This window comes from Helianthus annuus, chromosome 4 (genome assembly GCF_002127325.2).
Source record: "Helianthus annuus cultivar XRQ/B chromosome 4, HanXRQr2.0-SUNRISE, whole genome shotgun sequence".
In the NCBI taxonomy this organism is placed as follows: Eukaryota; Viridiplantae; Streptophyta; class Magnoliopsida; order Asterales; family Asteraceae; genus Helianthus; species Helianthus annuus.
The window spans coordinates 22,816,648-22,829,610 of NC_035436.2; the positions used below are offsets into that span (position 1 = coordinate 22,816,648).

Here is a 12,963-nt window from a genome sequence, read left to right on the forward strand (position 1 = left end):
ACTATCACACAAGATCGGTCTCCGTAGATTGAAAGATATTTGTTGAATTCAGGGGGAGAATTATATACACTGTACTCTTTTTCTCTTAACTAAGTTTTGTCCCAATGGGTTTTCTTAGTAAGATTTTTAACGAGGTAGTACAACTGATCCAGTAGTATCAGTTTATTTACATAGGTCCTAAAGTATGTTGTTAACAATGTATAATAAGTAGTAACATATATCTGAGAGGGAGTGTTATGAATGCAGATAATATTTACGAAGATGATTAAATATATGTGTGTATATATATATATATATATATATTTGCTATAGAAAATAATACTTAAAGGAAATACTTACGTAATTTTGTTCAGCAACCGGATCAACCCAATTCCCTTGATTGTCCGTGTGGGTTTTAGCATACGTAGGTACCCAATCCATCTCCTGTTTAACATTAAACTTAGATTAGACATTAAATAAATAAAAGCTTACACACACGCACGCATACATAAAACATTACATTTTTATAGGCGGTGCTACCGTACGACGACGATGTCCCCCCACGGTATGGGAATTGTTGTTTCTCGCGTACTAGTGTGTTGGCCTTGCTTCTTTTAATATATTTTTCGTCCTGAAAACCTTCGATGGTTCTCAACCAGTTATCATAGGGCATATCCGCAGGATGGTATGCCCTTGCGCTCGCAATATCATTGTAACCTCCCTTGCTCTTAAATAATTTTTAGCGTCGTACTTGCGGTCAGAGTACCGCTTCATAAGCACAGCCCTAATACCACCCGTCAAGTTTTTGGCCTCTAAATCACGTTCCACTACATCAAAATTGAAATTTTCCTACAAATTAAATAAAAAAGTTAAAATATCATATATAAATTAGATTTGCATGTGCTTAAATGTTTGATAAAATTTTATTGATATAACTTATTTACTCGTAAGTGGTTCATGAGGGCATCCTTGTAATGTTGTTCAACGTTATCTCATCCAGTTTTATCGAACGGAATGGTCCGCCACATATACAGGCCGGCCTCCCGTGAAAACATACCTCTTGATTTATCAACCGGGGTATACGTGACCTGTCTGTCAAACGTAAGCGATACAGCCCCCCCCCCCCCCCCCCCGCCTTTTACCAGACGCCTTAGTTTCTCGTTTTTGGCTTTCCCCTAACCTTCTTTACGAGACGCACAGTTTTTTAAGCTTGTTATGTTCTTAATGATTGTTTTAAATTTTGGGCGGAACGTTATCTTTTAAATCATCATTTCAATTTCGATTAGGTGTTTTCTTAGATGGTTATGTTTGAAATGATGAATTCAATATCAGGCACGATTTTTTAAATATGTAATGTTCTTCATGCTGGTTTAAATTTTGATGGGTATTTTCTTAGCTCCTTTTGTTTTAAATGTTCTTCATGGTGGTTTAAATTTCGACCAAGTTCTCATGATTTTTTCATTTGTTCTCACGGTTCTCACAATATTTAGGTTTCTCATTAACTATCAATCATTGAATTGCGAATAAAATAAGAACAATCCAAAAAAAATCAGAACATTAACGAAATTAGGCGAATGTAACAACAAAGAAGAATAATAGAAGCACGTATTATGTCGAGTCGATTCCCTGAAGCGAATGTGGCCAATTATCAAAGCGGACGGGGTAGAGGTAGAAGCCGCGGCCCAGCAGAGGTCGTGGTCGTGGTCGAGGACGAGGATATACATGGCATCGAGAGTCCCAGAACACTAAAAATAGCGATGTTGAGTCGAGTCGACATAATACCGGGCGACCTTCAAAAGAGAAAAATAACGGAAACATTTTATTGCTCGTCATCTTGATGATACCTATCGTATCATTCACTGCATCCTTAATAATGCGCCGATTCCCTTGAAACATGACTGTATATCCTTTTTTTATGAGTTGTCCCACACTCAACAGATTATGTTTCAAGCCTTGTACATAAAAAACACTCTTTTTAGATTTTTTACACATGTGTAAATATAACAGATTACGCATGTGTAAATGGCAAACTTACACATGTGTAAATTTTCTTTATTTACGAATTCACGTAAATTTAAACGTGTAATTTAAATTTCTAACATTGTATTCGAATAATAATGATAAGTGTAGAAAAAAAATTTTGAATTTGAATTACTTTTGACCAAGTTCTCATGATTTTTTCATTTGTTCTCACGGTTCCCATAATATTTAGAGTTCTCATTTAAACCCTTCCCTACATATATATATATATATATATATATATAGGGTAGGGATCCTAAGAGAAGTCCACCCTATATGAGAAACTTGAGAAGCATTCTGGACCACACATTTTTCTAAGCCTTTCGTAATATACACATATGTATATAGTCAATTTTAAACTATACATATGTGTATATTACGAAAGAAATAGAAAAATGTGTGGTCCAGAATGCTTCTCAAGTTTCTCAACTAGCCTATCGCTTCTCACATGATCCTTATCCTATATATATATATATATATATATATATATATATATATATATATATATATCCAAAATCAGTACCAAAACAAAAGTAAATCAGAGAATACTAAATCGAATACATTGATCAATCATCAACTAACAATCATTGAACTGAACTGCTAACAAAATAAGAACAATCGAAAAAAATTAGAAAATTAACGAAATTAGGCGAATGTAACAACAAAGAAGAATAATTGAAGCACGTATTTGGTTCCCGCTACTTTTCTCTTTTGAAGGTCGCCCGGTATTATGTCGACTCGATTCACCATTGCTATTTTTAGTGTTCTAGGACTCTGGATGCCATGTATATCCTCGTCCTTGACCACGACAATGACCTCTGCTGGGACTGCGGCCTCTACCTCTACCTCGTCCGCTTTGATAATTAGCCACATTCGCTTCAGGGAATGGGGTGGAATGGGGTTGCACTGGCGGGTTATCATTGATGGTTTTGTAGTAGGAACTTGTTGTTTTGCTCCGCGACCAGAACACATGACATCAATTCAGAATATTTAGTAAATTTACGTTCCCGGTATTGCTGTGACAGGAGCATGTTTGAGGCATGGAACGTTGAGAAAGTTTTTTTAAGCATGTCTTCATCAGTTATTTTTTCACCACATATTTTTTACTCAGAGGTAATGCGAAACAAGGCAGAATTATATTCACTGACAGTCTTAAAATCCTGTAGTCGTAAATGAAGCCATTCATAGCGGGCTTTGGGGAGTAAGACTAACTTCTGGTGGTCAAAACATTCTTTGATGTTTGTCCATAATTCAAGGGGGTCCTCAACAGTTAGATATTCCCGCTTTAGATCTTCGTGAAGACAGTTAGATATTCTCGCTTTAGATCTTCGTGAAGAAGATGGCAGAGGAATAACATACCTTTCGCTTGATCTTGAGGTGAAGTTTGATTACCGTCAATAATTGTCTCCCCCAAATTATTCGCTGTCAAATGAATTTAAGCATCAAGAGTCCAAGGAGGTAGTTGTTACCCGAGATGTCAAGTGCGGTGAATTGAAGCTTTGATAAGTTAGACATTTTATCTACAAAAGAAAGAGACATGCATTTAATAACAAGCATGTGTATATAATGGATAGTCTAGGAGAACTTCGGGTTCTTTATAATTAAAACTTCGGGTTCTATACAAGAAGACAATTTTCATATGCAGTGATGAGTTTGTGTATAAGAAAATGAGAGAAATATGAGAAGTGTATTCTTATTCATCCAACTCTATCATTATATACATGGACATATGTAGTGGAAGATGTAACAGAAAATACAACCGGAGAAAAACCAGGACATATTATCTGTATTCATAACATTCGTATTAATCTTGACAGCAGGAAGTTGAAAGTTGGTGTTAGTTTTTTTAGGGATATTGTATATGGAAGCCACACATGTATTAAAACTACTTTATAGGTGTTACATGTCGAAACAAGTAGAGGGTCTTATGTGTAATTGTTGTACTCTTAGAGGGTTTATTATTAGAAAAAAAGTAACGAACTGGAATCAGATCGTTATAAGCTGTTGTAATCAGTTGTAAAGATCTTATCTCGATAAGGAATTAACTCGTGTTCCTCTTATGATTCTTCTCAATTTCTTATTGCAACGTTGCTGTTCGATTCTCTGGACGCCCTTGAATTTAAACCCTAATTCATCAATTCAGCATTCAAATTGATCAATTAGCTTTTGTACAATTCGCTGAAATTGATCACTCTTCCGATCAATTTCAACTTGACTTCATTCAATTCACCGAAATTGATCACTCTTTTGATCAATTTCACTTCCAAGTCATCGATTTTGTTCTTGGTTTTCGTTTCAATTCAAGGTTACGGCAATCTACAATTGCGTGTTTTTTCTATAATCAAATTGGGAAAATTAGGGTTACGATTGTTGTTTATGCCGATGAGACACCAAGAAATGGAAAAATTGGAAAAGTTAACTCAAGATAGCGCAGGAGTAATTGATGGGCAACAAGCAATTCTAGACCAGAGCTATCAGATTATTGCAGATCGGTATGATAACATTAGTTACTCAAATGGCAGAGACTAACAGCAAATTGGGTAATGATAGGGTACAGGACACTAAGATCAACGGCTGGTTTGCACGGTCGGATTGATTTCCCAAAATTTAATGGTGAGGAAGTTTAAGGATGGATTATTCGTTACAACAATTTCTTTGCAGTAGACGACCCCTGAAAACGCAAAGGTTCATTATGTTGTTATCAATTTCGAACTGATGTTTTAAGGCATTTGAATAGAACATGATACAAGTTGATTGATGTAAAACTTATCTCGAAACGGTGCTCCAAACGGCTTAAATTTTATCAATTGGAAGTTTAAACACCCGAATTAAAGCACCGTTTCCGTCATTTGGAACACCGTTTCCAGGTAAGTTTTACATCAATCAACTTGTATCCTCGAAATTCCGAAAAAAACTTAACTCTGTTAAATTTGTTTATAATGGAGATGCAGTGAGAAAAAAATACTTAAAGGGTGGGAATGCTAGTGGTAATATTCAAAGGTGATAGTGACAACGGCCAACCACCTCTAGGTGAGATTATTAAAGTCCAATTTCCTCTTCTTTTAATTGGTGCTCGTTTGTTTTTGTTTACGCTTATTCGCTTATATTCATGCGTGTTCGTTCGTTTATGCTTGTGAACCGTCTGTTATGTATATTCTTTATGTTATATAGTCTATCAAGAAAATAAATCTCATAATCGAAACATAAAGTAACAAAAAAATCTCATTAGACATATGTTTTCTCTCTCGGATGGTTACATATAAAATGAAGAGTGAACATAATTAAAATTGTAATCTAGAGTTCAACATTTTTAGTTTCGGGAGATTTAAGAGGGAAATTACAATGCCCATACATGTTGCAAACCCCTTGGATCTCCGTACCGCGTAGCATACGAATGTATCCCTTCTCTCCCCATCCTTCGCCCCACGAGTTCTTAACAATCCAGTACTTGGTTCCGTCAGGATCCTGATCGTATCCAACTATCAACATCGCGTGCATCAGCTCCATTCCACATGGTCCACTATAAATTCCCTAAACACCATGAACTATTAAACAACATATCGATAACAAACGAACGATGCGTGATTGAAATGTTACCTCTTTGTAGAACATGAAACCGTCACCGCCAGGATCCATTTGAAAAGTTACAGGCTGATGTGCCACTGCTTTCAATAGCGCTTCTTCATCGTGTTCTGGCAAATACTCGGTTCCATCAACAGTTACCGAGTGATGACCATACTGGTTTGAAAACACAGATTGTTAGAATCAAATACAAATAACTTTTAACGTGCGAATGATACAAAAAACTAAAGTATGTTCAACTAGAAGAATTATTATTACGGTACAGTTTTAAAGTAGCGTTAATATTACTCTAGTTGATCTGTTGTAGAGTAATAAGTATCACACTTCAACAAAATGAACTATAGCATTTATTATTATGCATTTACGCTACTTCAAAAAGGTAGTGTAATAATACTTATAGTGGTTCGAACATAATTGCTAAAATTATTTGTACAATTCGTATGTTAAAAGCTGTTTGTACTTGATATAACAAGCATTGTAATCTAGTTATCTATACTATATTCATTAGTTTTGTTTGTACCTTAGATGTATCGCATGTTTCCCTTTTACCTACATAAGGGTAGAACTCATCTGTAGCTATACCTCCATGCTCTTTGACGAAAGTAAATACGCCACAGACCTGCCCTCCGTCGCAATGGAAGGTTCTGTCGCTCGAATCACAATCAAGAAGTTGTTGTTCTGATAATGATAAGAGTTGACCTGTTCTGATGGCGTTTATTCCTTCAATTGCACCCACCGCAGCAAATGCGAAACAACTTCCTGTAAACTCGACACCAAAATTGTTTGTAACTATGTGTGCTAAGTATGGATACAAAAATATTACATCATTGTTTTGAATATAGATAATTGTTTGTGTTATATATGGTTAAAAAAGATATATATAACATTACCAATTTGAGTATAGATAATTGTTTATGGTTACAAAAATATAACATTATTGAATATATAGATAATTGTTTGTGTTAAATATGGTTACAAAAATATTTGTTTTTGAACTGCAATTTTTTTAATCTTTGTTGTCTGTGGGACTTGAATCCAAGACTTTCCCTTTCTAAACACATGTGTTTAAAGGCTTTGTCTTTGTCAATGGACCATCACCCCATTGGTTGATTAGAAGAATATAACGTTAGTGTTTTGAATATATGGATAATTGTTTGTGTTAAATATGGTTACAGGATCATATCACTACAAGGGTAATCTAAAGTTACTATTTTATGTATTAATTTCAATATAAATATGTAATTAACCAACCTTACTTATAGAGACAAAGGGTGGTGTTAAATTTACCCTCTTCTCTCACAAACTTGGGAGAGGGCCCACCCCAAAAGACTAACTTGTATGTAAATGAGACAAAACGTGTTACCGCACTGTCCTTGATTTTTCATAGGGGTGACAGCGTTATGTTCCCTCCAATCCATCCTCGGTGGAATAGCGTTTATATCGATATCATTATAACTGGAACTCAAGTTGGTCTTACGAATCCCGTGAAGAGCAATGAAGTGGCCACCCTTCGAGTCAGCATGGGTTTTCCTAAACTCATGGTGAGTCATGGTAGCAAACTCGTTTATTTGCAACTTGTATCCCAGGTTCATCTTGTTTTTCTTGTGAATATTTCGTACGTTGTGCTTGAATACATTGAACCGTTGGGGGCTTCTCTCGGTCACTTTGTGGTGTTCTCGCCACCTATCGTACAACCCTTGGAATCCCTCCTCCGATTCGAGTTCTTGCTCATGGTAATTGAAGCTTTCCACAACTCCTAGTATCAAGACCAAAGAAAGTAAAAAAAATATAAAATTGTTCATCTTCATTTGGAGGAAAATGGTGTAAGAAATGAGATTGTTATGATCCAAGTAGTACGCATTTATAAGTGCTTATTCTTGCTTGTTTTTAGGATTTATATGTGGAGGTTTTTTTATGGTGTCAAGGGAATGTATGGATGGATGGTTAAGCTGATTTGAATGTAAAAACTAACTAAATTTAAATAAAGGATACCTAGATACCTTTTGAAAAAGCAAATATTAAAAACTAATGCATTTATATATAAAAATAAACAATAAAAGTTGTGTATGCCACCAACTTTGCATAATGTATGTATACATAATTTGTTTACATACGCATTAATAAAAAAAAGGAAGTAAAGTTACACCTATATAGGTTTAATACATTATGATTTTATAATTCCAATTATGTTAGTTATATAAAAGTTGTAACATTATCTTAACAACCTGAAAACAAAGTTAAATGATTAATTATATATTATTATTATTCATTGTCGTCTTAACTATATGTATATTATTCTTCATCTTCATCTTCATCTTAACTAAATGCAAATGCAAATTCTCTTGACTTTTTTATTCAGCTTTATTTTCGAGGGTTTGGTTTGTATTCATGTAACAACTCAACTTTTTAGGTAATTTTTAGGAATATTTTGTTCTAATTTTTTTAAGAGAGTATATGATGCCCTTATAAGGATTCAATAAGTTTACAAACATTCGTTTAGGTTGGGTGGTGTGGGATAAAACCCTTAGGGTCTTTGTCACGCCACATCCGCACCACATAAATGAGGGGCATTATCATTAACTTGTATGGTTTAATATAACACTTTTGTACCTTTGTTCGTCAAACAAAGAGTCTCTAGATACCATAATAGTGTTAACCGATATGAGTACATTCGGTTCTGTTACCATGAACCTAATTAAGGTTTTGCTCTATTAAACATAACGCAATAATATGCATCCAATACCTTTGTCGCCTAGTTTCCTTTTCTTAGATTCACGATGTCGAAGTATTGTTCGACAAACCCATACCCGAAGATAATGTAATGCTGGGGTCGTTCCATAATTCATAAGAAATTTTGTCACGTATGTAGTTTTCGTATAGAATTTTTTTAGGTATATACGTTTTCGACCCCCGGTTTTATATTTTTTTAGGTATATATGTTTTCGACCACACGGTCAAAAATCTCAAGCTTCGCCACTACATATTAAGAATGTGTTTAGTCTCATATATTTGGTCCAAAAAGGGATGTGAGTCAGTCTATTTAAAACAAAAACATTTAGGGACTACAATATAAGTATTTTTGAACACCCCTAGTTATTTGGCTTAAAAATTTAAATTGTGAAAAATAGAAATATATTTTGTTGTTTCTCATAAGAAATCAAAACACAAGAAATATGAGAATAATTGTTATTTTTATATTAAAGAAACTGTTAAACCGAATTAAGATAAATTACTATTATACTTATTTTTCCACATTAAATTGGATAACTTGTGACACAAAAGTTATAATCAACCAATAGAGTGGTCAATTTTGATAAATTGGGTTGCCCTTGGAAAGTCCAACATCCCATTTTCTAAGATAATTGTTTTGTAGGCTTGCATAAGGTACAATGGTCTCATGTCTCCCATACCCTCTTTACATCACATCATATATTTTGGCTCAAGTATTCTAATTTCTAAGATAATGGTCTTCTCACGTGTCATTCAGTGAAACTAACTCACATTATTTGTTAGTCTTTTATATTGTAATTTATTTTATAATAAGTTCTTTTAATATATGATACATAACAAAAATAAGAATATCATATTCGAGCTTCAAGTGGATCGGTGTCATCCAACCATGGCAGCATTGTTATAAAGTCAAAAACTAATTACGTTACAAAACTATAAATAATCAACATGTTTATGCATAAGGTAGATGTATTGTTAGCCTTGGGATTTTTTCAAAACAAAAATTCATTTCTAACCTTAAAATTTCAATCTTCGACAATTTAAGTCTAGATATTCATTATTTGACATTTTAAGTCTAAATATTCAATCTTTAGTAATTTCATCTACTTTTCCCATTTGACAGGTCCATCGCAGCGCGTCTATTTTTTCTTTTGATAGGTCTGTCACAACGCGCAGGTCAGGGATCCCGATTTAGTTATTATTTTCTATATATGTTTTACACATGCTCGCGGTCATGTAAAAAACATTTGCATTTCATCTAATCTATATACTTAATAAAGTAAACCATTGGGGGACACATGTCACCCCATGGTTTCACCACAGATGAATTTCCGCCTAAATGAAAGCAACTAAATGTATCATGGGCATTCTAATGGATAGTCCACAAATCTTATTACCAACTTTCCAAATATACCTTATTTTTCAACATATGCTTCAAAAGAAAACCCTAATTCCCTATCGAACACGGCGATTAACATCCCTCCAACACTTTCGATCAACAAACATCGGATTTGAAGACATTAAATCGACGGTAATGTCTAGTATGTGCTTCCATTATTCTTCTTTGTTGTTACATTCGCCTAATTTCGTTAACGTTCTGATTTTTTTCGATTGTTCTTATATTGTTAGCAGTTCAATGATTGTTAGTTGATGATTGATTAATGTATTCGATTTAGTATTCTCTGATTTACTTTTGTTTTGGTACTGATTTTGGATATATATGTGTATATATATATAGGGAAGGGTTTAAATGAGAACGCTAAATATTGTGAGAACCGTGAGAACAAATACTAAACCCTAAAGCTAAACCCTAATTCTAAACCCTAAAGCTAAACCCTAACTCTAAACCCTAAAGCTAAACCCTAATGCTCAACCCTAATGCTAAAACCTAAAGTTAAAGCTAAATCCTTAATTCTAAACCCTATGCAAACCCTAAAGCTAAAGTTAAACCCAAAAGTTAAAACTAAACCTTAATGCTAAACCCAAAAGCTAAACCCTAAATACTATTGCTAAACCCTAAAGCTAAACCCTAAACCCTAATGCTAAACCCTAAATACTAATGCTAAACCCTAAAAGATTAACAATATACACATGTGTATAAATCTCAAAAAATAAAATTAAAAACAAAATTTAAAAAAAAATTAAAAATTAAAACCTTAAAGAAAAACCTCTGATTTTCCAAAAAAAAAAAATTGCATTTTTTTACATTTTTCATGCATTTTTTTGCTTAGGGAAAATGTGTGGTCTACAATGCTTCTCAAGTTTCTCAATTAGCCTAGTACTTCTCACATGATCCTTATCCTACACACATATATATATATATATATGTGTGTGTATGTATATATATATATATATATATATATATATATATATATATATATATATATATATATATATATATATATATATATATCACGGTTTCATCCGATTTTTGTTAATGGTTGAATGTTGTTTAGGGTTTATAATCCACGCTCAGAGTATGATATTGAAGCAACCGGAGATCTTCTTGATGACGTAGCTGCTTCTGAAATGCATTATGAGGAATTTTGATTAAATCTTTATTTCCCGTCTTGTAGCTTGCATTATGTTATGTTTTTGTATACTTTTATTTTCTCCAAATGAGTTAGTCTGTTTTGTATTATTTGTTCTCAAGATGTTAACAGGAAGACGTTGAGAAAACATGTATTTTAGGTATTGAAACATGGTTTAATGATATTATTGTTGAGACGTTAAGATCTATTATACACATGCTTCATGTGGCTGATGGATCGTGTGACAACCCGGACTTGAAAGGTTAGTATATTTTAGTCTCACGATTCTGTTCCTTAGTTATTCTTGTGTACGTCCCTCGCGGTGATATTAATTGTTAAACGCTCTTAACTAAAATAAACTTTCTAAACATAAAGTGCATGGGGAAAATGTTGAGTATGTAATTAGACTATGGCTTGGGCTGTATGTGTTGCATAGGAGAACTAGCATACACTTTATTCACCTTATATCATCCTTGGCCCATAATGATTCGAATGTAACCGAGTCCAACATACACCTTAAGCCCAGTTCGGCTATTAGTAAACAAACCGCCCAAACCTATATCAATATGTGTACGTATCATATTAGGATTGTTCCACCATAAAACAAACCCTACCCCTTCCTCTTCTCTGATTCGCGGCAGGCATAGGAGACCCCCTCCCCTCTTCGAAACATCAACCTATCGGATCAAGCTTGTGGTTAGTGAATTATATTCGTATTAAATCTTGTTCACCTAAATATCGTTTACATGTGTGTCTGTGTATACGTGTGACTAGGTTGTATGAAAGTATGTGAATGACCCTGCTATTGATCTATTGTTTAATCTTGTCACCACTCATTCCGACATATCATATAGGAGGTTGTTAGGTGGACGTGATTGATTAATTGTTATCATTCGGCCGCACATGTCTCCAAAAGGGACATGAAACTGTTGTGCACCAACACACTTCTATTGGACCGAATTGGTTGATCACATGCACCAAACTCACATGTTCACGTGGATCTTTATTGAGCAATTAATGTTAACAAACACATGTCAACAATTTAATTGTTTAATTGATAATATTCATGATAGGTTAATAATTCTGAATGAAAAGGAGCAGCCCATGTGCTTTAATGTGAAAGGTCCAATTATTATTAGTCTTCTATAAAAGGATGTCGGCCATATTTGTTCATATTGCATGATATTAGTATGTGGGTGAATATAGGCGGCAATTAGTATGTGGGTGAATATAGGCGGCTAGTAGTATGTGGTTGGATAATTTTTATAAAGTGTATATAGGATTAATATGCTTCTGTGAATTAATATGGGTGTTCACAAGAGGGGCCACACACCTCTTGATGCCATTGGGCCGCCCAAATAGGAAACAGTAAGGTGACCATTGGGTTGGGTATTAAGGGCGGCTACAAGTTGAGTAGATAAAGGCACAATAGTATTTGAGATATTTGAAAGTGGTGGCACATAGTTACCCATCAAACTTGTACACTAAAATAATTAAGATCGGCCGGTTATAACCAGGCCAGTTGTGCTGGGCCAATAGATGTAGTTGTAACATAAAAGTATTATGGGCCGAAGGGAGTACTGGCTGGTGGTTTGGGTTGGATTTAATGTGTTGGGTTCGATGTGAATAGGACTGGTAATACTAACGAGTAGTAATTGAATTACATGTTAAACAGCTTGTGGTATGAACTTGTAATGTGAATATGCGTTGGATTGAGTAGTTGCTACACCTTGTGTGATAACTCGAACTATATTTGTTACTACCTGTACAACGTGCACGTAAGGTTAGTGATTTACGAAAATGTAAAACTAACTATCACTGGCAACCCTATTAGGACTTGGGTGATCAAACGTAAACAAGATACTTGATCTTACCGAGCAAACCAAAGGTGAGTTCATTGCTCTTTTCTCAAGCATGGATCCCAAGGAAGGGATAACGGGTAACGTTCCGAGGAGGAATGAATGGGTAAAGGGATGTTGGTTATTGTACTCAGTTTTCTATCATTGTAAGACCACTACATCTACCGGGTCGTTGCTTGTAGGGCAACGGGGGTTATTAGTTGATAGCGCTATTAGGTTTGGCACCCTCACGACGTTCGAGGAGAACGGGCGTGAACTAATTA

General features: G+C 34.5%; 1 protein-coding gene across 2 annotated transcripts; it reads right to left on the reverse strand.

Moving 5' to 3' along the window:
• Positions 1-5,225: 5,225 nt before the first annotated feature.
• On the reverse strand, positions 5,226-7,393 carry LOC110935973 (cysteine protease Amb a 11.0101-like). 2 transcript variants are annotated; one of them, XM_022178330.2, is made up of 4 exons: positions 6,944-7,393; positions 6,101-6,339; positions 5,596-5,736; positions 5,226-5,529 (listed from the first exon to the last, which is right to left on the reverse strand). In XM_022178330.2, exons 1-4 carry the CDS (start codon positions 7,386-7,388, stop codon positions 5,293-5,295), a joined length of 1,062 nt encoding a protein of 353 aa, XP_022034022.1. In that variant the 5' UTR covers positions 7,389-7,393; the 3' UTR covers positions 5,226-5,292. The 2 variants fall into 2 exon arrangements, with proteins under 2 accessions (XP_022034022.1, XP_035845445.1); XM_035989552.1 differs by having other exon boundaries at positions 5,231-5,518.
• Between the last annotated feature and the right edge of the window lie 5,570 nt (positions 7,394-12,963).